This window comes from Perognathus longimembris, chromosome 1 (genome assembly GCF_023159225.1).
Source record: "Perognathus longimembris pacificus isolate PPM17 chromosome 1, ASM2315922v1, whole genome shotgun sequence".
In the NCBI taxonomy this organism is placed as follows: domain Eukaryota; kingdom Metazoa; phylum Chordata; class Mammalia; order Rodentia; family Heteromyidae; genus Perognathus; species Perognathus longimembris.
Window position 1 is genome coordinate 66,394,632 of NC_063161.1, and position 24,604 is coordinate 66,419,235.

General features: G+C 42.4%; 1 protein-coding gene across 1 annotated transcript in view; it reads right to left on the minus strand.

Annotated features, from left to right (window-relative positions):
* Positions 1–250: 250 nt before the first annotated feature.
* The window catches only part of Ipo8 (importin 8), a 52,531-nt gene continuing 28,177 nt past the window's right edge, over positions 251–24,604 (minus strand). The window contains exons 11-25 of the mRNA XM_048366926.1: positions 24,038–24,114; positions 23,607–23,723; positions 22,166–22,255; positions 21,859–22,024; positions 20,639–20,799; positions 18,835–18,960; positions 15,181–15,247; positions 14,084–14,209; positions 12,545–12,642; positions 11,623–11,718; positions 8,337–8,557; positions 6,920–7,125; positions 4,951–5,154; positions 2,261–2,377; positions 251–956 (exon numbers count right to left, since the gene is read on the minus strand). Coding sequence (XP_048222883.1) covers positions 859–956; positions 2,261–2,377; positions 4,951–5,154; positions 6,920–7,125; positions 8,337–8,557; positions 11,623–11,718; positions 12,545–12,642; positions 14,084–14,209; positions 15,181–15,247; positions 18,835–18,960; positions 20,639–20,799; positions 21,859–22,024; positions 22,166–22,255; positions 23,607–23,723; positions 24,038–24,114 — 1,970 coding nt within the window. The 3' untranslated portion in view covers positions 251–858. The remainder of the gene's footprint in view (positions 957–2,260; positions 2,378–4,950; positions 5,155–6,919; positions 7,126–8,336; positions 8,558–11,622; positions 11,719–12,544; positions 12,643–14,083; positions 14,210–15,180; positions 15,248–18,834; positions 18,961–20,638; positions 20,800–21,858; positions 22,025–22,165; positions 22,256–23,606; positions 23,724–24,037; positions 24,115–24,604) is intronic.

Consider the following 24,604-nt stretch of genomic DNA (forward strand, 5'->3'; position numbering starts at 1 on the left):
GAATGTGTGCCATTACTGAGGCTTGAACTCAGGGCCTAGGCACTATTCCTTAGCTTTTTCTACCTCTACCACTTGAGCCACAGTTCCACTTCTGGCATTTTGCTGGCTAACTGGAGATAAGTCTCACGGACTTTCCTGTCAGGGTTGGCTTTGAACTTCAAACCTTAAGATCTCAGCCTCCTGAGTAGCTAGGATTACAGGCGTGAGCCACTGTACCCAGCAACATACTTCTTAAGAAAGTCACAGAACATGAAGAAGCAGAGCCAGTGCATATTTTGCAACCCTGAAATGAGCTCCCTGCACAAGAGTGATCAAGGTAGCTTTTTTTAAAAACTCAGAATGATTCTCAGTGTAACTGCTTAACAGTAAATTCACAGAGGAAAATGCACTCTACGTCAACATATAACCAAGGTTTAGAGTATATCTAGAAATACATTTTATGCTTAAAAAAAAGCTGCAACACACTCCAGAAAATTTTTTCAGATAATTAATGTACAACAGAAGGCACTGTTCCCATGTGGGTCTGCTGATTCTGCACGGCAAAATAACCTGAGACACACAGGCCTATTCAGTTCTCTAGAGGTCGCCTTGGGGCTTTCCAGCTTTTGGATGCTTTGTCCTTTTCCATGTACTGATTTCTGTTTTGTCTACTTTCATACAGGACAGTAGCTGTTGTGAAATACATACTTCAAGGTGAGAAGGGCCAGAGGGGAAGGGAGTAGACATGCCAGCACTGGAACAGCATTGGGGTGCTCTGCCAAGCAGCTCCCTGGCTCCCTTTCCTCCACCCCTACAAGCCCATTTGTCCAGTGTGAGATCAGATGCAGTGGTGGCATTGGGACAGCTCTGGTCCCTGCCTCAGTCACTGCTGGACACTGTCCCGAAGTTAAAGGCCGAGAGAACACCTTTATTTTCAAACGTGAAGCCTCCTTGGAGCTCAATCTTCTTCTTTGCCTCTAGCAATACCAAAAGAGAAAGGAGGAAAGAAACAGTACTTAAAGTGACAGAGTCAAAAATAGCTGTAACACAGCCAGATTCTTTTTTTTTGGTGCCAGTCCTAGAACTTGAACTCGGGGCCTGGGCACAGTGCCTTTGAGTTTTTATGTTCAAGTCTAGTGCTCTACCACTTTGACCTGCACCTCCATTTCTGGCTTTTTTTTTTTTTTTTGTAGTTAATTGCAGATAAAAGTCTTGGAATTTCCTGCCTACACTGGCTTTGAAACTCAATCCTCAGTTCTCAGCCTCCTGAGTAGGCAGGATTACAGGCGTGAGCCACCAGTGCCCAGCAAACCAGATTCTTTATGTATTTAGAACTGGGACTCAAATGTTCTCTGCCAAGCTGAAAATCAGCATTTTTTTTCTTTTTCTTTTTTTTCTGGTACTGGGGCTTCTCAGGCCCTCTTTTAGCTCAGCTTGCTTGCTCACAGCTGGAACTCTACCACTTAATCCAGGCCTCCAGCCCAGCTTTGTGTTGGCTACCTGGAGATGGGGGTCTCTCAAATTTTTCTGCCTAGACAGACTTTGATCCTCGAGATCTCAGCCTCCTGAGTAACTAGGACTATAGGTGTGAGCCACCAGACCAACATCCAAGTATAATCACGATTATTATCATGGAAAAACTGTTTGAAGCTACTTCTGAGAACGTCTTGGACTCTACTGCTGAAAGAGTCCCCAGATGCCTGGGACCAAAACTGGTATGGAATCTGACAGTCTCTGTGGAAGAACCGGAGTTCTCAACTCTTTTTTTTTTTTGCCAGTCCTGGGGCTTGAACTCAGGGCCTGCGCATTGTCTCTGAGCTTCTTTTGCTCAAGGTTAGCACTCTACCACTTGGGCCACAGCACCACTTCTGGCTTTTACTGTGTAGGGCTGGGAATATGGCCTAGTGGAAAGAGTGCTTGCTTTGTATACATGAAGTTTTAGGTTTGATTCCTCAGTACCACATATATAGAAAAGGCCAGAAGTGGTGCTGTGGTTCAGGTTGTCAGAGTTCCCAGCCTTGAGCAAAAAGAAGCCAGGGACAGTGCACAGGCCCTGAGTCCAAGCCCCAGGACTGGCAAAAAAAAAAAAAAGGCAAAAGAAAAAAGAAATGAAACCCAGAGCTTCATGCATACTAGGCAAGCACTCTACCGCTGGGCCACATTCCCAGCCCCTCCCCACAAGTTTTAAAACTGTATTTTGGTGCCACCCAGCTGACTGAACAAGGCTGAACTGGCGCCCTGACACCCTGACGTGCACACAGAGTGGGGGTGCCTGGCTCACCTGCCACTGTCCGCCGATGCTCCGCCAAGGTGAATACCTCCTGCAGCGTTCTCTTCTGGTCCTCGCTGAGAGGCGCCATCAGCAGCTGGTACCAGGCCATGTCCCGACTCTGCACAGCTACACCATTGTGGGAGGAGGAGGAGGAGACGGTCATTACCTCAGAGGTAAACCAGTGGCATGTAGCTATTTCAAGACAGTAAGAGACAGGGTGATAAAGGACGATTTTGTGCATATATATGTATGTGCAAGTACTGGGGCTTGATCTCAGGTCCCTGTGCTCTTGCTTAGCTTTTTCACTCATGTCTGTCTTTCACTTCATGTCTGTCTGTTGGTGGGTAACTGGAGATAAGAGCAAACAGACTTTCCTGCCCAGGCTCAATGTGGAACTTGATCCTCAGACTTCAGCCCTGTGGGTGGCTAGGATTGCAGGCATGAGCCACTAGTGCCTGGCTCTGAGGAGGATTTGCAAGTGCTCGACTCTGGGGGTTTCAAGGGAAGGGTAGGACAGTGCAGATCTCTGCTTTGCCTAGTTCTGTCTTCCAGGAGTTTTCCTAACTATTGGTGTAGCCTAAAACACAGACTTTAGGAAACTGTCGACACTTGCTAAACTCTAATCTGGGGATTCACATCCTAGCCACAGCACCCATGCTGCTTGGGAACCAGGGAGTAAAAACTGCTCCTTTGTTGGGGTCAGCTGTGCCTTTAAGAGGCCACAGCTGGCTTTGGCCCGTCCCTTCTTCTTCTGCCTTTAATAGGAAGAGAAGCCCCAGCCCCTGGGGCGAGCACGTGTGCAATGGCAGAGGAACCCCAGAAACCCAATCCTTGGGGGGCTGGGCCTCCGCCCACAAGGGAAGTCCCCTGACATCATTTGATGGACAGCCCCCTGTGGCCAACCTGTTGTCCCTCTCTTGTGCCCGCCCTTCGGGATATATCTGTGCCTCCTCATTTGAATAAATTAGAAGCTCTAGAGGCTCTCCGAGACCACCGCGTGCTCGTGTCTTTCCTTGGGCTGGCAGGCATGGGATCTCGCAACCACACGCGGAACCGAGGCTGACCCGGGACCCCGCTTCCGCATCTAAACCCTACCAGCTGGGGGGACGTGAGAGAGTGAGTATGGATCCCACACGGAAGAGATAGATAAGCCCAGGACCCCTCCCCACGTGGATGGGGAGGGGTAGAGCAAAGCCTGGCACTCCTTAGTATGATAAATTATATACGAATATGAACTCCAGATATTCACACAGTGAGACTAAAGGAGGATACTCTTAGGGGAGGAACACCAGGCACTAGCCTGTGTGCTCTGATCATATCCAATAACATTTATTGATATGAACACCAGGAAATGGAAACAACAAGTTCTTTGCCTTTGTCGCTATTTTTATTTTCTTTTTATCTTGTTTGCTTGTTTATCTGTCTTTTGGAGGGCAAGGGGGTCAGAAATGGAGGGACAAATGGTAAACAAGTGTAGCAGTGTGGCTCACTGGACACTGTGTTGAAAATGAACTCTACAACTTGTAGGTGGGGATGGGAGGGAAGGGATGATATTGTCCAAAAAGAAATGTACTCTTTGCTTGACTTATGTAACTGTAACCACTCTGTACATCACCTTTATAGTAACAAAATTAAACATTTAACTTTTTTTTTTTTTTTTTGGCCAGTCCTGGGCCTTGGACTCAGGGCCTGAGCACTGTCCCTGGCTTCTTCCCGCTCAAGGCTAGCACTCTGCCACTTGAGCCACAGCGCCACTTCTGGCCGTTTTCTGTATATGTGGTGCTGGGGAATCGAACCTAGGGCCTCGTGTATCCGAGGCAGGCACTCTTGCCACTAGGCTATATCCCCAGCCCCAACATTTAACATTTTTTAAATTATCCCTTAGGCAGAATCCTCGCCTTCACCACTTGAGTGAAACACAGCTACACTGAAAGCTTTCTACCCTGCTACATCTCCCTCCTCATCTCATTACTGATTGTGCTTGTCTCCTAAAGAACCATGCAAACCCCAGAGGCCATGCCCTCCTCACACCAAGAGCTCTGCCCCTTTCTTAATGTCCTCTACCCACACGCTTCTCCCTATCACATTCCATCCTCTGCTCCAGGGCCCTATTATTACTCCTAAGTTAGAAACCTCCTAGCTGGGTATAGTGGCTCACACCTGTAATCCTAGCTATGTAGGAAGCTAAGATCTGAGGATCATGCATCCACGCCAGGTGGGCAGGAAAGCCTGTGAGAAATCTTAGCTCCAATTAACCACCAAAAACCTGGAAGTAGAGCTGTTGCTGCAGTAAATGGCAGAGTACCAGACTTCAGCAACAACGCCAAGGGAGCATGAAGCCCTGAGTTCTAGCCCTAGTATCAGCACAAAAAACAAAAAAAGAAGAGTCTAAATGAACTTGGGGCCAGATTCCAAAACAACTCCTAACTGGAAGAAATGAAGCAAGCTTAGGAATGCCAGCTACTCAGGAGGCTGAGATCTGGGATCAAAGTTTGAAACCAGCCTGTACAAGAGAGTACATGAGACTCTTCTCTCCAATTAACCACCAGAAAACCAGAAGTGGGGCTGTGGCTGGAGTGGTAGCATGCTAGCCTTGAGCACAAACGCTCGGGGATGGCATGTAGGCCCGGAGTTTAAGCCCTGACACACTCATGCACATGCACATACACACACTGAACATTCAGAGCATTAAGACATACTTAGCAGAGCTTGGGTGAAAAACTGATATTCATCCACACTATTGTCTAGGTCGAGTGGAGTGCTGAACCCTTCCAGGGCCGTCTCCTCCAGCACTTCCTCCTCCCAGTCCTCGTCCTCGTCCTCCTCGCCCTCCCCTCGTCCATTCACTGACTGCATCGCTTGCGCAGACACACTCGTCTCCTCCTCGTCACTTGAAATCTCCTCTGGAAATCAATCCATTAGAGATTTAAAAGGAATCAGCGCACTGTTCAAAATACATAATATGAAAGCAAAAACAAGCATTATGAAGTACTCTGGAAATGGAACAATTTTATTCAAAATTATTGAGTATAGACTTTATTGTGGTTTGCTAAAGTGACAGGTCACTTCACCATGGAAACAATTTCCCAAAATCAGTTGTCTAGCTGAATACTACTGAAAAATTACTAATCAATAATGCTGTCTAGGCCAGGTACCTGTGGCTCATGTCTGTAATCCTAGCTATTCAGGAGGCTGAGATCTGAGTATCATGGTTTGAAGACAGCCTGGGCAGGAAAATCTCTAAGACTCTATCTCCAAGTACTATCAAAAAAAGCCAAAGTAGAGTTCAAGTGGAAGACTGCTAGCCTCGAGCAAAGAAGCTCAGTGACAGTGCCCAGGTCTTGACTTCAAGCCCCAGGACTGGCACAGAGACACACACAAAAAAAGATTCTTTGAAAGCTATAAAATTATAAATACTAGATAAATTTGTAGTTTAAATATTAATTTTATGATGAGATCTCAGTGTATAGCCTAGTCTAGAACTCAAAATTCACATGCCTCAGCAGCCCAAGTGCTGGCACAAACAAAACAAAAAAATCTTTTTAAGCCACATGTACCAACCAGTTATTTTTATTTACATTTTTATATTTTTACTATTATATTTTTACTATTTTAAAATATTTACTATTTACTATTTAAATATTTAAAATATTTATTTAGTGTTGGTGCTGGTACTGAGGCTTGAACTCACAGCCTCATGCTCTCTTTTTTGATCAAGGCTAGTACTCTGCCACTTGAGCCACAGCTCCACTTCTAGCTTTTTGGTGTTTAAATGGAGATAAGAGTCTCATAGACTTTCCTACATGGGCTGGTTTCAAACCAAAATCCTCAGATCTCAGCCTCCTGCAAAGCTAGGGTTACAAGCAGGAGCCACCAGTGCCCAGCTTATTTTACTATTTCTGTTAGCAGAAAAAGCCTCTTCATGTGGACCTTAGCACTTGAACTCAATAAGTTCTGCTCTTAATCCAGCAGCTACTGCATTAAGTCTGCAATCACAGATACGAAAATAAAATGTTGCTACCTTCATAGTGACAACCATTGGATTCTGTTATAAATTTATTTCCCAAAATATAACAAGATCCACTAGACTTCATTTAAAAATCATTGAGGGGTCAAGTGTCTGTGGCACTTCATGGTTTGAAGCCTGCTAGGGCAGGAAAGTCCATGAGACTCTTATCTCCAATTAACTACCAAAAGGCCAGAAGTAGAGCTGTGGCTCAAGTGGTAGAGTGTTAGCCTTAAGAACAAAAGCTCAGGGACAGCACTTAGGCCTTAAGTTCAAGCCCCAGGACCAACACAAAAGAAAAAAAAATCACCTATCTACATTTATCCCACATGATCATAACAACAAAGAAAGCAAGCCCAACACCCTTGTTTCATAGGAACAGGCCAAGTCTGTTGAGTGACTCCCAACACAGTAAGTTCTAAGACAACATTTGGTCAAATCAAAATGGGTACATGTCTGTAGTCACAATACTCAGAAGAAAGAGGCAAGAGGATCTCAAGTTTCAGACCAGCCTGGGCTCTACTGAATGTCTAAACACTACATAGTAAGACCGTGTCTCAAAGAACTAAAAAGAAAATAATAAAATGGAATGAAAGGAGGAAAGAAGATAATAACATGACATGAGTTCAGTTACAGCATTCATCACAAGTAGAAGACATTACCATTTTCTTCCAGGTCATCTTTCTCTACTTTGGGGTGATCATCACGGTTTACCAGTTGTCTAGAAGCACAGACTTGCTTGAGGCCAAGGAAGAGGAAAAGGATGGAGGGAATGATCTGCCCCCCTACAGCGTCCACAGCAGGGGGCCGGTTTTGTAACTCCAAGAGGACACTCAGTCCTATTATACACATCTTCCGGTCATGGTGTCTAGGAATTTTTCAAAGGGAAAAAAAACACATGAGAAATGCAACCAAGCCCAGAGGAACGACAAAATCAAATGCCAAAGTACACACTATGATTACTGTGGGAATAATGCAGAAATATCTCGTTTTGGGTTACAAAAAATTCTACATACATCAAAATTTGTAAACCAATAACTATCATCAAAGACCTAAGGGAAGCAGGATGCCAGTGGCTCACGCCTATAATCCTAGCTACTCAGGAGGCTGAGATCTGAGAATCACAGTTCAAAGCCTGCCTAGGCAGGAAAGTCTGTGAGACTCTTATTTCCAATAAACTGCCCCCCAAAAAAGTCAGAAGTAGATGTGTGGCTCAAGTGGTAGAGTGCTTGGGAAAAATGAAGCTCAGAGACAGCACCCAAGCCTAGAGTTCAAACTCAAGGACTCACACTCACACACACACACACACACACACCTATAGGTATGAGCAATTAATATGTTGACCCTTGCTTCAATACCAACTCATGATTGATGCAAGTACTGTACCTGAGTGTTGGTGTGATGAGTTGTTTTATTTTATTTTATTTTATTTTTTGCCAGTCCTGGGCCTTGGACTCAGGGTCTGAGCACTGTCCATGGCTTCTTTTTGTTCAAGGCTAGCACTCTGCCACTTCTGTCCTTTTCTATATACGCAGTGCTGGGGAATTGAACCCAGAGCTTCATGTATACAAGTCAAGCACTCTTGCCACTAGGCCATATTCCCAGCCCAGTGTCATGAGTTTTACTGAAGTGAATGTAACTGTGCTTGACAAGATAAAATTCCTATACAATAGAAAAAATGGAAGAGTGTCTAGACTTTTCCACCATGAATCGTGGATTCCTAGCATGTGTACTCTACACACATCTCAGCTACCCAAAAGCTGCTTGAGAAACTCAGTGTTGTTGGACACTGATGGCTCATACCTATAATCCCAGCTAATCAGGAGGCTGAGATATGAAGATCACTCACTGTTTAGAGCCAGCCCCGGCAGATAAATCCGAGAGACTTTTATCTCCAATGAACCACCAAAAACAGGAGGTGAAGGAAGTGAAGGTATGACTCAAATAGAAGAGCACCAGCCTTGAGTGAAAAAGGGATAGTGCCAAGGCTCTAAGATTAAGCCCTGGAACTGTTGTGCACACACTCGCGGACACACGCGCACATGTGCACACGCACACACATACACACAAGGCACATACCCGAGGAAGTAATCCGTGTCGCTCATCCACTGATTTATGAACTGCACAGTGATGGGCCCTGGGCAGGGAGGCAGCTGGGTGTGCTCTAAGGTGTGCAGCAGCAGGCTGGGGTTGTAGTACAGGGCAGCAATCGCCACTTGCAGGCACATTGTGCGGAGCTCACTTGTTTTCACCCCTCGGGTTAATCTCTCCAAAACAAGTTGCACAAAGAGTGGAATGCACTAGAAGACAAAGAGAAAATCAATGGCAAATATCCACAGAAACTTCCAGAAAGGTGAATGAGAGCAAAATGTGGTGTCAAGAGAGGAGTCTTGGGCTAGGAATGTGGCTTAGTGGCAGAGTACTTGCCTAGCATACATGAAGCCCTGGGTTCAATTCCTCAGCACCACATAAACAGAAAAGGCTGGAAGTGGCTCAGTGGCTCAAGTGGTAGAGTGCTAGCCTTGAGCAACAAGAAGCCAGGGACAGTGCTCAGGCCTTGAGTCCAAGCCCCAGGACTGGCAGGGTTGTTGTTGGGTTGTTGGGTTTTTTTCCAAACTAAACTTTTCTTCCTGACAATTAGTGTCTAGATCATATAAAACCAGGCTACAAGCCCATTTACCAACCTCTGGACTGCAGGGCAGGCTCTAAGCCCCTAGAGCCTGGCTTTATTCTATGTCTTCTTGTTCCCAACCCACCAACAACCACTCAGAATGTTCTACAGTCCAAGCAGAGGGTAAACATCTCCACTGCCAATCAAGTTTAAACCTAAGTACTTGCTTGTCTCTTGTTTAATACCAGTTTTTCCTTATGGTACTAGGGCTCAAACTCAGGCCTTGTGCTCCTGACTTTTCCACTCAAGGCTGGTGCTCTACCAGTTGAGCCAGAGCTCCATTTGAAACAATTTCTTTAGAACATAAGAATACAGGGGATACAGAGCCTTTGAAAATATCTAAAAAGTTTTTATAGCCATATAAATTTTATTTGTACTGTGGCACATGCCTGTAATCCCAGCATTCAGGAGGCAGTGGCAAGAAGATTACAAGTCTCATGTCAGCCTGGGCTACATAATGAGACTCTATGAAAAAAAAAAAAGATAACCTACAAATCGTGAGAAAATTTCTGCAAATAACATATACACATATATGTACACATACACATGTATATATACATATATATATACATATATATGGTAAGGGGCTTGAATCTACAATATACTGAACTTCACAAACTCAACTATAAAGAGACAAACAATGAAATAAAACTAAGCCAAGGGCTGGGGATATGGCCTAGTGGCAAGAGTGCCTGCCTCATATACATGAGGCCCTGGGTTTGATTCCCCAGCACCACATATACAGAAAATGGCCAGAAGTGGGGCTGTGGCTCAAGTGGCAGAGTGCTAGCCTTGAGCAAAAAAGAAGCCAGGGACAGTGCTCAGGCCCTGAGTCCAAGCCCCAGGACTGGCCAAACAAAACAAAACAAAACAAACAAAACTAAGCCAAGAATCTGATCAGTCATTTCTCAAGATAAAAAAAAGATACAACAAGGAACCCATGAAAAGATATTCAACATTCTTACTTATCAGAGAAATGCCAATGAAAAGGACAACAAGATGCCACTTCAGTGTGCCAGGAGAGCTGAGAACAACAGAGAAAGCAGCCGGGCACCAGAGACTCACGCCAATAATCCTAGCTACTCAGGAGACTGAGATCTGAAGAACCTGGTTCAGTCAGTCCAGGCAGGAAAGCCCATGGGACTCATCTCCAATGAACTACCAAAAAAAACAGAAGTAGAGCTGTGGTTCAAGCGGGCACCAAGGGCTCAGGCTCAAATCCTAGCTACTCAGGAGAGCCTGAGACCTGAGGATTGAAGCCAGCATGGACAGGAAAGTTTATATGAGATTCATAGCTCCAATTAACCAGTAAAAAAAGAGAGAGGTGTAACTCATGGGAGAGAATGCCAGCCTTAAACAAAAAAGGCCAAGCAAGTATGCAAGGTTATTTCAAGCTCCAATACTGGAACAAAAATAAACAAATCAAACTGAAACAAAAGAAATCTTTCATGACATTTAACAAAAACCTGACTAAATAGGGTTTAGGGATAATTAAATCTGAATGAGGAAATAATCACACAATTCTGTGAATATGATGAAAATCATTAAAATGTATACTTTAAATGAATGTAGGATATACTACATGAATTATATCTCAATGTAACTGTTATAAAAATACACTAAAATAAAGAAAAATATATGGAGCAAATATTACTGAACTAAAAAAGGACAATTCACCTAAGCATTGGTGGCTCACACCTGTGATCCTAGCTACTCAGGAGGCTGAAACCTAGAGGACCTCATGTGGAAGTTATCGAGACAAAAAAAAAAAAAGTTTTAAGAGGTCCCATCTACAAGTAACTAGCAAAAATGCTGACTAGAGACACGACTCAGGTGATAGAATATCGGCCATAAGGAAAAGAGTGAGCAAGAGCATAAGGGCCTGAGTCCAAGCTCCAGTACTGGCATTTAAAACAGCATAGCATGCTAGGTACCAGGGGTTCATGCCTACAATCCTAGCTACTCAAACAGGCTGAGATCTGAGGATCATGGTTCAAAGCCAGCCTGCGCAGGAAAGCCCAAGAGACTTTTATCTCTAATTAACCACCAAAAAAGCCAGAAGGAGAACCGTATCTCAAATAGTTGAGTGCTAGCCTTGAGCAACAAGCTTAGAACAACTGCCAGGCCCTGAGTTCAGGCCCCAGGACCAACACAATAAACAAAAATAAAAAGCCAAGTACTGGCTTTTAATGTAATTTTAGTTACTCAAGAAACTGAGATCTAAGGATCATAGTTTGAAGCCAGCCAGAGCAGAAAAATTTGTGAGACTCCTATCTCCAATTAAACAGCAAAAAGCCAGAAGTGGAGTTGTGGCTCAAGTAGTAGTGTCAGCCAGCCTTGAGTAGGAAAAGCTAAGGGAATGCATTTAGGCCCAAGCCCAGCACTGGCATTTTAAAAAAAAATTGCAAATCACTGAGCACAATTTCCACATTTGTTTCTTTCACTGTCCTATGAAATAGCTCCTTATTTAATATTTCTCTGTGCATTTAGTTCTCAGCTAAAATGCAGGTTGTAATGTCCAGACTATATATGTATGGCTTTTTGTCATCTCCATAGAATTTGTACCAACCAGGAAAAAAAAAAAAAATGATGGGTTATCGCTTCCATTTTCCATGGAAACATAACCAAACTGTCAATCAGGCCTGTGGATGGCAGACAGCAATGTTGGGGAGGTACCTCCCTGACATGCATTACCTGATCAATTCCCCTTCCCTTGCACTGAAGAATGATGACTTCCAGAAGCTTGGCTGCATGACATTCAGCATCTTCTCCGGCATCTCCACAGAGTACCTACAATAAAGACAGTTGGCTCAGCACGGAGAATCACTGAATGAAATTCAGCAAGGGCTTTTGAAACAAACATCCTTATAAATTTAGAACCGAGCACCTGCTCACTCTGAAGAAGGGAGAGAACACAGCTCCACCCTCCGTTTTAGTACCTACTTGCATTTCCTTATTTATTTGTATGTTTATTTGTTTATTATGGTGTATCAATCCTAGGACTTGACCTTAGGGCCTGGGTGCTTCCTTTAACTTTTTTTGCTGGTCCTGAGGCTTCAACTTTGGGCCTATCCCTGGGATGCTATCCCTGAACTATTTTGATCGAGGTGAGCACTCTACCACTGGAGCCACAGCTCCACTTCTGACTTTTTTGGAGCTTAGTTGGAGATTAGAGTCTCATGGCCTTTATTGCCCAGAACAGGTTTGAACTGTGATCCTCAGATCTCAACTAGTGCCTGGCTTGTCTCTTAGCTTTTTCACTAAAGGCTGGCACTCTACTACTTAAGCCACAGCTTCCACTTCCTGCCTTGGGCTGGTCAACTGGAGATAAAAAGTCTCACCAACTTTCCTGCCTGGGCTGACTTCAAACCACAATCCTCATTTCTCAGCCTCTTGAGTAGCTAGATTATAGGAGTGAGCCACAGTGCCTGGCTTAAAGTGCTAAACATTTTAAAGCACAATGCAAATCATGTGACTTTTAAATTACAACAATCTAAAGTTCCTTTTGGAAATGCAAACTGACAAATACAGGCTGATCAATGAACAGATGAAACACTTAAGAAACACATGAATATCTTAGGAAGCGCACTGTGGCAAATGGCTAGGACATGCTTACCTTCCTACACATCGTGAAAAGGACTTCTAAATGTTTTGGATTTGACAGTAAAGTGTTTGTATCTATTGTCACATAATTATGAAGGAGAGGCATCATATCTGCAAAAAAAAAAAAATTGAAAACCCAGTGAGACTTAACAAGAGCAGGAGAAATAACTGATTCCCACTGAATCCACATTTCTGTAGCAACCACAAACCTAGAAATAAAAGTAACAGACCAGCCCTGTTCATGAATGAAGGCCACATGAGTCAGAAAGATGGAAATACTCACCATTGTGACCAGACTTCAAAATTGTTGCTTTCATGCTTACACTACAAGCTCCTGGCTTGTTTCCTGAGATAACCCCCACCATCCCTGGGCCCCTACTAGGATGTCAGCTTCAGAAGTTCTACTGCTGGGTGCCGGGAGAAAACATCTGTAATCCTAGCTACTCAGGAGGCTGAGATTTAAGGATCCAGGTTGGAAGCTAGTGAGTGAGGGAAGGAAAATCTATGAGACTCTTATCTACAATGAATCAGCAGAAAGCTAGAATTAGAAGTGTGGCTGAAATAGTAAGAGCCCCAGCCTTGAGTGGAAAGAGCCAAGTAAGAGCTTGAAGATGGACTGAATTCAAGTCTCAGTACTGGCACAAAAACAAAGGAACAAATAAAACAGGCTCCTGAAATCCTTGCTAAGCTTAATGTTTAGAACATAGCTGGTATCCAAGAATTATTTATGGGGGGCTGGGGATATGGCCTAATGGCAAGAGTGCTTGCCTTGTATACATGAGGCCCTGGGTTCGATTCCCCAGCACCACATATACAGAAAACGGCCAGAAGTGGCGCTGTGGCTCAAGTGGCAGAGTGCTAGCCTTGAGCAAAAAGAAGCCAGGGACAGTGCTCAGGCCCTGAGTTCAAGGCCCAGGACTGGCCAAAAAAAAAAAAAAAAAAAAAAAAAGAATTATTTATGGGAAATAGAGCTGTGGCTCAAGTGGGGCACTAGCCTTAAGCAAAAGAAGCTCAAGGACAGTGCCCAGCCCTGAGTTCAAGCCCCAGAACCAGCACACGTACATGCGCACACGCACACGCACGCATGGACGCACACACACAGAGCATTTATGAAATTAATATGCTCTTCTGGTAAACTAACTTAAGATGCAAGAAGTCTATCTGCCTCTTCTGCCTGGATCTCCAGGCCCTTTCTCTTTTTCTTTTCTTTCTTTTTTTGGCCAGTCTTGGGGCTTGAACTCAGAACCTGGGCACTGTTCCTGAGCTTCTTTTGCTCAAAGCTAGCACTCTACCACTTGTGCTACATATAGCACCACTTTCCACTTTTTCTTTTTATGTAGTACTGAGAACTTGAACCCAGGGCTTCATTCATGCTAGGCAAGCACTCTATCACTAAGCCACATTCCCAGCCCCTTCTCCAGGCCCTTTACATGATAGGAAAGTAAGAATATTTTCTGATTAGTATCAGAATCATGTGTCTTTGTATTTCAAGTATCAAGGGAATTCACAGCTAAACACAGAAGACCAAAATGTTTTAGGGCCCAAGCCATACCTGTGAAGTATTCAAAGCAATCCTGTTGAAAAACTTCATATAAAATACCTAGAAGCTGCCACATAGGAGGGGAGATGGTGTGGCAGGTTAAACTATATGCCAGGGAAAGAATTTCTTCATAGAATTCTAGAAGGAAGAAAATCTCTGGTTAGCACAGTAGGAAAAAGCAAAAAGGCAGAAAACAAGGCTCACAGAAAAGAGTAGGACTGTGGTCCTGAGCAGATTGACTGCAGGCAGCCCTTGCTTGGTGGTGTTTTGGGTTTGGGGTTTTTTTTTGGTCATGGGACTTGAACTCAGGACCTGAGTGCTATCGCTGAGCTTTTGCACTCAAGGTTAGCACTCTACCACTTTAATCCACAGTGCCACTTCTAGTTTTTCTGGTGGTTCATTGGAGATAAGAGCCTCTGGACTTTCCTGCCCAGGCTGGCTTTGAACTGGGATCCTCAGATTTCAGACTCCTGAGTCACTAGAATTTCAAGTGTGAGCCACCAGTGCTCAGCTTTTTCTCCATGTTTTAAGTACAGATCCACCTTTTCCAACTGCCCACCAAAACCACACTTTATTCTGACATCTGGCTTTTGGTTGCTGGTGGCTCACACCTTTAATCCTAGCTATTCAGGAGGCTGAGATCTAAGGATCATAGTTCAAAGACAGCACAGGCAGGAAAGTTCATTAAGACTCTTGTCTGAAATTAACCAGCAATAAATCAGAAGTGGATCTGTCGAGTAGAGTGGTAGAGTGCCAGCCTTGAGCTGAAAAGAGAAGGGAGAGCACAAGGCCCTGAATTCAAGCCCCAGTACTGACACACACACACACACACACACACACACACACACACACACACACACACAAATATATGTCTCTGCCCTTAAAAGATTCCAAGGCCCCAAATTCTTAATTGGACATTTTATAAGTTTATCTCTGAATAAAACTACAGCTATCTAACATTAGACAGTATATTCCAAAATTTAAGAGAAAGCAAGTTTCTCCTCAAAATTACCCATCTTATTAAATTTTAAAGGCTAATAATGCACTTGGATTTCTTCAAATTAAAAACAAAATCTCAATTTACCTTTTTATTCACATGTTGAACTTACCAATTACATGTTTTTGTAAAACGAGATCAATAATCCGTAGACAGATATTCTCTAACTGCTGAGTAATCTAAAAGAAATTTAAAATATTTATTTAAAAATTCATCATGATGACCCTTTGCTTTGTTGTTTGATTTTTGGTTTTTATTTTTGTTTTAGCAGGGTTTGAACACTAGGCCCGGGCACTATCCCTGAGCTCCTTTTTGCTCATAGCTAGCGCTCTATCACATAAGCCACAGCACCAATTCTGGCTTTTTCTGTGATTAATTGGAGATAAGCCTGTGCAGAAAAGTCTGTGAGACTTTTTATCTCGAATAAACAACTACTAGTGGCTCACACCTGTCATCCTAGCTATTAAAGAGGCGGGGATCTGAGGATTCAGGTTTGAAGTCAGCTGGGGCAGAAAAGTCTTTATTTCTTTTTTTTTTGGGGGGGGGCAGAAAAGTCTTTAAGACCCTCTCATCTCCAATTAACCAGCAAAACCTGGAAGAGGAGCTATGGCTCAAGGTGTAGAGTACCAGCCTTGAGTTAACATGCTAAGGGAGAGAACATGAGGCCCTGAGTTCAAGTCCCAGTACTAGCAATCAATTAATCAATCAACCAATAAATGCCTACCTACCTATCCATATACAAGACTTCTTGTATAAAAAAGATATTCACAATATAAACAAGCTCTATGCTTATAAAACATGTTCAGAGTCAGGCACTGCTAGCTCACACCTGCAAGCCTAGGTACTCAGGAGGCTGAGATATGAGTATCACAGTTTGAAGCCAGCACAGCAGAAAAGTCCCTGTGAGATGCTTATCTCCAATTAACCGCACAAAAACCGAGGTGGCTGTGGCTCAAGTAGCAGAGCACTTGATCACAAAGAGGCTCAGAGACAGCACCCAAACCCCACAACCAACAAATAAATAAATGTTTGGCCAGGCATTAATGGTTTTTGCCTGTAACCCTAGCTACCCAGGAGGCTGAGATCTGAAAATAGTAGTTCAAGGTCAGCCCATGAAGGAAAGTCTGTGAGACTCTTAGCTCCAATTAAACACCAAAAATCCAGAAGTAGAGCTGTGGATCAAGTGCTAGAGTGATAGCCTTGAACAAAAGGGCTGAGGGACAACACCCAGGTCCTAAGTTCAAGCCCAAGGATCAGCACAATTAAAAAAAAAAAACAACTATGTTCAATGTCACACATGATAAGACTACAAATTCTGTGCAACATCAGCACTTCAGCTTCACAATGGTTAAAGCTATGGGCTGGAAGAAAGCCACAAACAATTGGATTTTTGGAGTGTAGTTGGTACATGCCATGAAGAACAAGTTAGTGGAAGTCTTCAAATTCTGCTCATATATTTACCTTTCAACCCAGAAATCACACTTTAAGGAATTTACCATCTGATATACTCTTACTGGTATAAAATGACATGTAAGAGACGATTCGTTCAAACAATGATTGTGATTATTAATAACCAAAATTCCATTTAAACAAGGGAAATGTAAATAGTACCCATTAACTAAAAATACATTACATAAATTTATACAGAATTTTTTTGACAGGCTTGACAGGATCACCAAGATTTTTTTTCTTTCCTTTTTGTTTAATTTTTGCCAGTCCTGAGGCTTGGACTTTGGGTGTGAGCACTGTACCTGGCTTCTTTTTGCTCTACCACTTGAGCCACACCACAGCACCATTTCCAGCCTTTTCTGTTTATGTGGCGCTGAGGAATTGAACCCAGGGCTTCATGCATGCAAGGCAAGCATTCTACCGCTAAGCCACATTCCCAGCTCCACCAAGGTAATTTTTTTAAATAAGCTAAAAACTAACTATGCTAGCTTTTTCATAAATGAACAATAGATGTGTGTGCTGGTGGCTCACACATGTAATCCTAATTACTTGGAAGGCTGATTTCAGAGCAGCCCAAGCAGAAAAAAATTCAAGATCCCTTCTTGATCTCTAGCTGGGCAATGAGTGGCACAGGCTGGTACCTCAAGCTACGTGGGCAGCTGAGATTGGAAGGACTCTAACCTAGGCCACTGTGGGCAAACGTCCGGGGTGTTACCTCCATGGAGAGAAGCTACACAGGCCTCTGATAGAGTAATGACAGGAAGCTGAGTAGAGATGAACTCAGGTGTGCAAGGAGGAGGGAAGCAAGACACTATTCTAAAAACACCAATCAGGGCTTAGAATATGGCCTAGTGGTAGAGTACTCGCCTTATATACATGAAGCCCTGGGTTCGATTCCTCAGTACCACATATATAGAAAAAGCCAGAAGTGGCGCTGTGGCTCAAGTGGCAGAGTACTAGCCTTGAGCAAAAAGAAGCCAAGGACAGTGCTCAGGCCCTGAGTTCAAGCCCCAGGACTGGCAAAAAAAAAAAAAAACAAAAAAAACCAACAACAATAAAAACACCAGTGAAAAACAGGTGTGGGCTAAGTAGCAGAGTACCAACCTAGCAAGTGCAATGTCCTGAGTTCAAACCCTAGTACATTAAAAAAAATAATGATGGTTCATGCCTCTAATCACAGATACTCAGGAGGCTGATATCTGAGGATCACAGTTCAAAACTAGCCTGATTAATCACTAAAAAAAGCCAGAAGTGGAGGTGTAACTCAAGTGGTAGAGTGGTAGCCTTGAGCAAAAAAGCTCATGGACAGCACCCAGGCCCTGAGTTCAAGTCTCAAGACTGGCATGAAAGAAAGGGGAGAGGGAGAGAGGGAGGGAGGATGGAGGGATAGAGGCAGGGAGGGAGGGAAGAAGGGAGGGAGATAAAAAAGACAAATATATACACTAATTTGAATTTTTTGTTTATATGGCAACAGAAAATGCTGGAAGAATAAAAAATAACCTAAAAAGGAGTTAGATATCTGGAGAGCTGAATGAGAAGGTGATAGTTCACTAAATATCTTGTCATACTTTTAAAACTATTCAACATGTTTTTATTAAATACTTTGTATATCTCAATAGCGAAACTTGAACCCAAGGCTTTATGCTTTTGCTTAGTTTTTTGCTCAAGGCTGGAAATCTACCACTTGAGCCACATCTCCACTTCTGGGTTTTGGTTAGTTAAATGGAGATAAGAATCTTGATTTGTCTGTCCAGGCTGATTTTGAACCTGGATCCTCAGATCTCAGCCTCCTGAGTAGCTAGGATTATATTCCTAAACCAGCAGTGCCTGGCTTTATTAAAATACCTTTAAATGAGGAAAAACTTACAAGTTATCATGGGTTATATTTTTCATCTAAATATTCAGTTTCAGCTTTTGAGCACATACCAATATTCAGTTTAAACTATTTGGTACTCTAAATTTTCTATAATAAATATATATATATATATGAATATTTCCCAATTTAAAAAACTGCTAAGCACTGGTAGCTCATGCCTGTAACATTAGCTTTTCAGGAGGCTTAGTTACTGTCCCTAACCTTTTATGCTAACACTCTACCACTTGAGCCATAGCTCCATTTCCAGCTTTTTGCTGGTTGACTGGAGATAAGTCTCAGTCTCTCCTGCCTGGTCTGGCTTCAAACCATGATCCTTCAGATCTCAGCTTCCCAAGTAAACCTAACACTTTTAAAGCCAAGAAGCAATTTTCAAAGCTAAAACTTTAAAATTCATAACCACTAGTTATCTAAATTTCAGGTAATATACTATAAAAATCTCACCTCCTGATGATCTTCCACAACTGTTAAAATCGTGTCAATGGTATGTAAAATTCCCATAGCCATTACTGTTTTGTCCTCAACTTCTTCATATTCGTCACTTTGAAGAACTTTGCCAAATATTTCAGCCTATGAAATCACATTACAATATTCAACAGTTAGTACCATCACATCCCCACAGGAAAAAGGCAGTGAGCGTCGCCTATTTAATGTTGGCAGTGTTTAGTCTCTTTAATTCTGCATTTGGCTGACTGAATCCTCTTGTTCTTTACAACAAAACCTATCTTTTTTTTTTTTTTTGCCAGTCCTAGAGCTTGAACTCAGGGCCTGGGCACTGTACCTGAGCTTCTTTTGCTAAAGGCTAGCACTCTATCACTTGAGTCTCAGCACTTCTGGCTTTTTCTGTGTATGTGGTACTGAAGAATCGAACCCAGGGCTTCATGCATGCTAGGCAAGCACTCTACCACTAAGCCACATTCCCAGCCCCAAAACCTATCATATTTTTAAATTAACCAGTTTCTCTAGTCTACTCACCCAAGTGGGACATATATTAGTTACTACAGTCATTAATAATATTTAACTTTTGATTATGATTAGACTAAAATCAACATTCAGAAAAAATCAAGTAACACTAAAAAGAAAACTGAACCGGGTACTAGTGGCTCATTGTAACTAGCTATTCAGGAGGCTGAGATCTGAGGATTGGGGCTTGAGACCAGCCAGGCTAGAAAAATCCAAGACATTCTTATCTCTGATTCTCAACCAAGAAACGAAAGTAGAGCTATGATTCAAGTAGGCCAGCCTTGAATGGAAAAGTTGAGGGACAGAGACAGGCCCCAGTTCAAGCCCTAACATCAGCACTGGGAAAAAATAAAATAAAACAATGAGACAAAGAAGAAAAACAAAACTGAGACAAGTTTAAATCAAGGATCACACAAAACAAAAAGGACAGACATGCACAGGACCCCCTGGTGGTTCACACCTGTAATCCTAGCTACTCAGGAGGCTGAGCTCTGAGTATCATTTGGAAGGTAGTGGGGAGAAAAGCCCTTGAGCTCTTGAGTACCCTATATACTGTATATACATGTATTAGAACTAGGGAAGGGAAAGGGAATATCAAAATCAAGAGACAAAGGATAAAAAGACAAACGACTCCAAAAGCAATACTTACAAAACCATTTGGTATAAACCAATTGAACAATTCATGGCGGGGAGAGGAAAAGGGGGAGGAGGGAAGGGGGGGAAACAAGGAAGGAGGTAACAAGTTGAACAAGAAATGTATTCACTGCCTTACCTATGAAACTGTAACCCCTCTGTAAATCACTTTGACAATAAATAAATATATTTTTTTAAGCCGGAAGTGGAGCTGTGGCTCAAGGAGAGTGTGCTAACCTAGAGCAAAAAAGCTTAGTGACAGCACCCAGACCTTGAGTTCAAGCCTTGCAACAGCAAACACGGGGGGGGGGGGGGGGGGGAACGGGGGGGTTGAGACAAAAAGTAAATAAAATAAATTTATCCAAATGGTAATACCAAAAAACAAACAAAAAAATCCCTTAAAGGAAATTCCAGATTCCACCAGAAAGTGGGAATTTAGAAGTAACATCAAGGTATGTCAGTATGAAACTTCAAAATAGATGAAAAAAAATTATCCTAAATGTTACTCGATGTAAAAATACCACAATCAATAGAGCAAATATTTTCATATTACTTTTTCCAGCTGCAATCACTAAACTCCCAAAATGGAGTTTAATTTTCAGATTACTCCAGGCTTCGGTGCCAGGTTGGCATGACCTCTGCCCCACCTTACCAGGTGCTGGGTCATGTCCACAGCAATCGAGGCCACTTCCTGATCGTATTCACAGATCAGCTTTTGAATCACATTAGTGACATCATCATTCTCCGTCTCTCGGACAATATGCAACAGTTCTTGCATAATGGGCCTCACGTGGGGCTTCATATATTCCTTAGCTAAAGCAGTAAAACAAACAAAATTAGCCATGCACAGAAGGTAAAGAAACTAAGTTGGTCACAGGTCCAATGACAGGTCACTACCCATCTAAGCTTTGAGGTAAGTACTTGCTCTGCAACAGATAAGTCACAAAGCTGAACCAAATCAGGCTTATACTACATCGATTTCCTCACAGGTAACATAAGGATAAGCAATTCTGCACAAGAAAGGACTATCTAATCCGGCTGTCGGTGGCTCACACCTGTAATCCTAGCTACTCATGAGGCTGAGAGCTGAGGATCTCAGTTTGAAACCAGCTTAGGCAGGAAAGTCCATAGCAGGAAAAAGCCAGAAGCAGAGCTGTGGTTCAAGTAGCAGAGTGGCAGTCTTGAGCAAAAAGATTAAGAAACAGCAACAAGGTCCTAAATTCAAGCCCCAGGATTAGCAACTGGAAAAAAAGGGGGGGGGGGGGCAGGGGCTGGGAATGTAGCTTAGCAGTAGAGTGCTTGCCTAGCATGCATGAAACCCTGGGTTCAATTCCTCAGTACCACATAAACAGAAAAAAGCTGGAAGTGGTACTGTGGCTCAAGTGGTAGAACACTAGACTTGTGTACAGAGAGGCTCAGGACCCTGAGTTCAAGCCCCAGGACAGGCAAACAAACAACAACAACAAAAAAAAACCTATCCAGCTCCATTACCACCAGACTCTGGACTCAAATGAGAATTCATAATTGTACATATGTTCTGTCATCAGCATGACCTGGAGAACATAAACATTATCAGTAATGAGTAGTAAAAAAAAATCATGCAGCCAGGCCCCTTGTGGCTCATGCCTATACTGGCTAACATCTGAGGATCAAGGTTCAAAGCCAGTCTGGGCTGGAAAGTCAGTGGAACTCATCTCCAATTAAGCAAGAAAAACCAGAAGTGGAGATATGGCTCAAGTACAACCTTTTGCAGAAGAGCTATAAGGAAGAGCCCAGTGTCCATGCCCCAGGAGCAGCACAAAAATAAACACATAAATGCATACATGTATGAATACATAAATAATAACTGCTGTAAAAGGCATTCTGGCTTACCCTGGATCTGGTTAGAAATTAATGCCTGCAGAGCCAGGGCAGCTTCCACTTTGACAGGCATCTCTTTGTCTTCTATCAGGCTCTTCTTCGCTAACTCGACTGCACTTCTTAGGTTCTGCTCATTATGAAATTTCAAAGAACTAAATGCATGCAGCACCCAGCAGGACTGTGTGCCGAGAAGAAACAAGAAAGTTGTGTCAGCACTAATGTCACACAGGCAGGAGCTCCTTGCTAACACTCCGCTTTTATTTCTAGAGTTATCAAACACATGGATTTTAAGATATGTAACAGAAAATGGAAAACTTACTCGAGCTCGAAGATATCCCAGGGTAGATAACAACAATGGAAATACGTGATTCTGAAGAAACAACTCAATTTGGTCCTTGAATAAACTTTTCTGTTAGGAAACAAATTAAATTTCAATGCATTACTTCCTAATAATGTACGATTACTATGACTTGCATTTAATACATTTCCCTTTTTTTGTAATGACACAATTTCTTTTATAAATAAGTTGCTTCCCATCTTTTATTTTCCTTTTTTAAAAAAATATACTTCTGGGGGCTGGGAATATGGCCTAGTGGCAAGAGTGCTTACTTCATACACATGAAGTCCTGGGTTTGATTCTTCAGCACCACATATATAGAAAAGGACAGAAGTGGCGCTGTGGCTCAAGTGGCAGAGTGCTAGCCTTGAGCAAAAAGAAGCCAGGGACAGTGCTCAGGCCCTGAGTTCAAGCTCCAGGACTGGCAAAAATATTAAAAAATACACACACACACACACACACACACACACACACACACACACACTTCTGCCAGGTGCCAGTAGCTCACACCTACAAGCTACCTACCTAGCTACTCAAGAGACTGAGATCTAAGGATTGTGGCTCAGATCCAGCCCAGGCAGGAAAGTCTGCAAGACTCTTATCTCCAATTAACCACTCAAATACCAGAAGCTGTAGCTCAAAGTGGTAGAGTACTAGTCTTGAGCAAAAGAGCTCAGGGACAGCACCCAAACCCTGAGGCCAAGCCCCACAACCAAAAAACATATGTATACGTGTGTGTGTTGATATAAGTATATATGTGTGTATACATATATATATACACATACATGTTTCCATTTACCATTTGTAAAATTGTTTTGACATATTGTGTGTTTTAAAATAAGACAAATGTTACCTTAGATTAATTGGATAATGGCTGATTTTTGTTGAAATAAGAAGTAATGCTATGGGGCTGGGAATGTGGCTCAGTGGTAGAGTGCTAGCCTTGAGCAAAAAGAAGCCAGGGACATTGCTCAGGCCCTGAGTTCAAGCCCCAAGACTCGCAATAAAAAAAAAAAAAAAGAAGTAATGCTACACTGGGCACCAGTAGCTCATGTCTACCATTCTAGCTATTCAGTAGGCTGAGGCTGAGATCTGAGAATCACACTTTGATGCCAGCCAGGGCAACAAATCTGAGACCCTTATCTCAGTGAACCAGCAAGAGGACAGGTAGTGGAGCTGTGTCTCAAGTGCCAACCTTGAGTGACAAAGCCAACTGGTAGCAAGTCTTGAGTTCAAGCCCTAGTACTAGAACAAAAAGTCGTTTGGATCATTTTTTATAGAACAATAGTTTCATGATGAAAAATTAAAATTTTTCTTTTTGTGAAATAAGTAGGTCATCTAGAAGTAATCACCAGTTTTAAATTATGAATAAATTTCCAAAATTTGCATCTTATTAAATAAATCCAATTTTTATAATCTTAACCTTTAATAAAATCTCAGCTAGGGAACCAATCACATGCAGGGCTCCATCTTTCTTCCTAGGGTCAAAGTTCGGGTCTGTTAGGATTTGATAACAGAATGTCATCATTTTTGGCAACACCTAAAGAAACAGAGAAATCCATTTTAGTGCTCATGAACTTGCATTGGTTTATTACAATATAAATACGATGCACAAATTTTCAAAACTGAAGACATTTAATGGTGTTTTTAGTCAAACAACTATAAGCTCAATAACAAAGGTATTATTACAGGAAAATAAGCAAAGATACTTCACTCTTTTCCATTTAATAGAACAACTAACATCCTTAATTGGCTAGGCTATAATCAATAGCAACATAATTTTCAGAAACTAAGAATATATTTATCAACACAGGTTAGTTTTCAGTCTGGGATATAAGAGAAGCAACAATGTACCTCTTTCCTTTTCCTTGCAGCAGTGTATAAGAGAGTCTGAGCTGCTGTCGTGGGAGAGGCATAATCTTCAAAAATATCTAGAATTTCAAAAATTAAACCACGTTAATGAAACAACTGTTACTTATTAAATACATTTTATTGCCTTTAAGTAACTGTACAAAGGGTTTCCAATTCACCAAATCAGTCTTTGAATTCAACACATCTTGATCCATGTCACTCCTCCCACCATTCTCCCCATCTCTCCCAGCCCCACCCCTCCCCTCAAGTCACCTGCTTCCACGTTCACATGTGCACACTGAGTATTACAACTGCATTCTCCCACCCTTCCATTCTCCATTCATCTATCCATACTCTTTCCCCTTAACCTCCGCCCCAGCAAAACATGGTTCAGCTTCCTGATATTCATTTAAAATTTTTGTTATTATTAATGTGATATACAGAGGGCTTCACCGCTTCTAGTATTCACTTTGTTAAACATGTTAGTTGTTCAGAGTCATCACACCATTGGAATCCTCCCTGGTGTATACTATACTTTAGAAAATGTATTTGTTTATATGTACATATGAT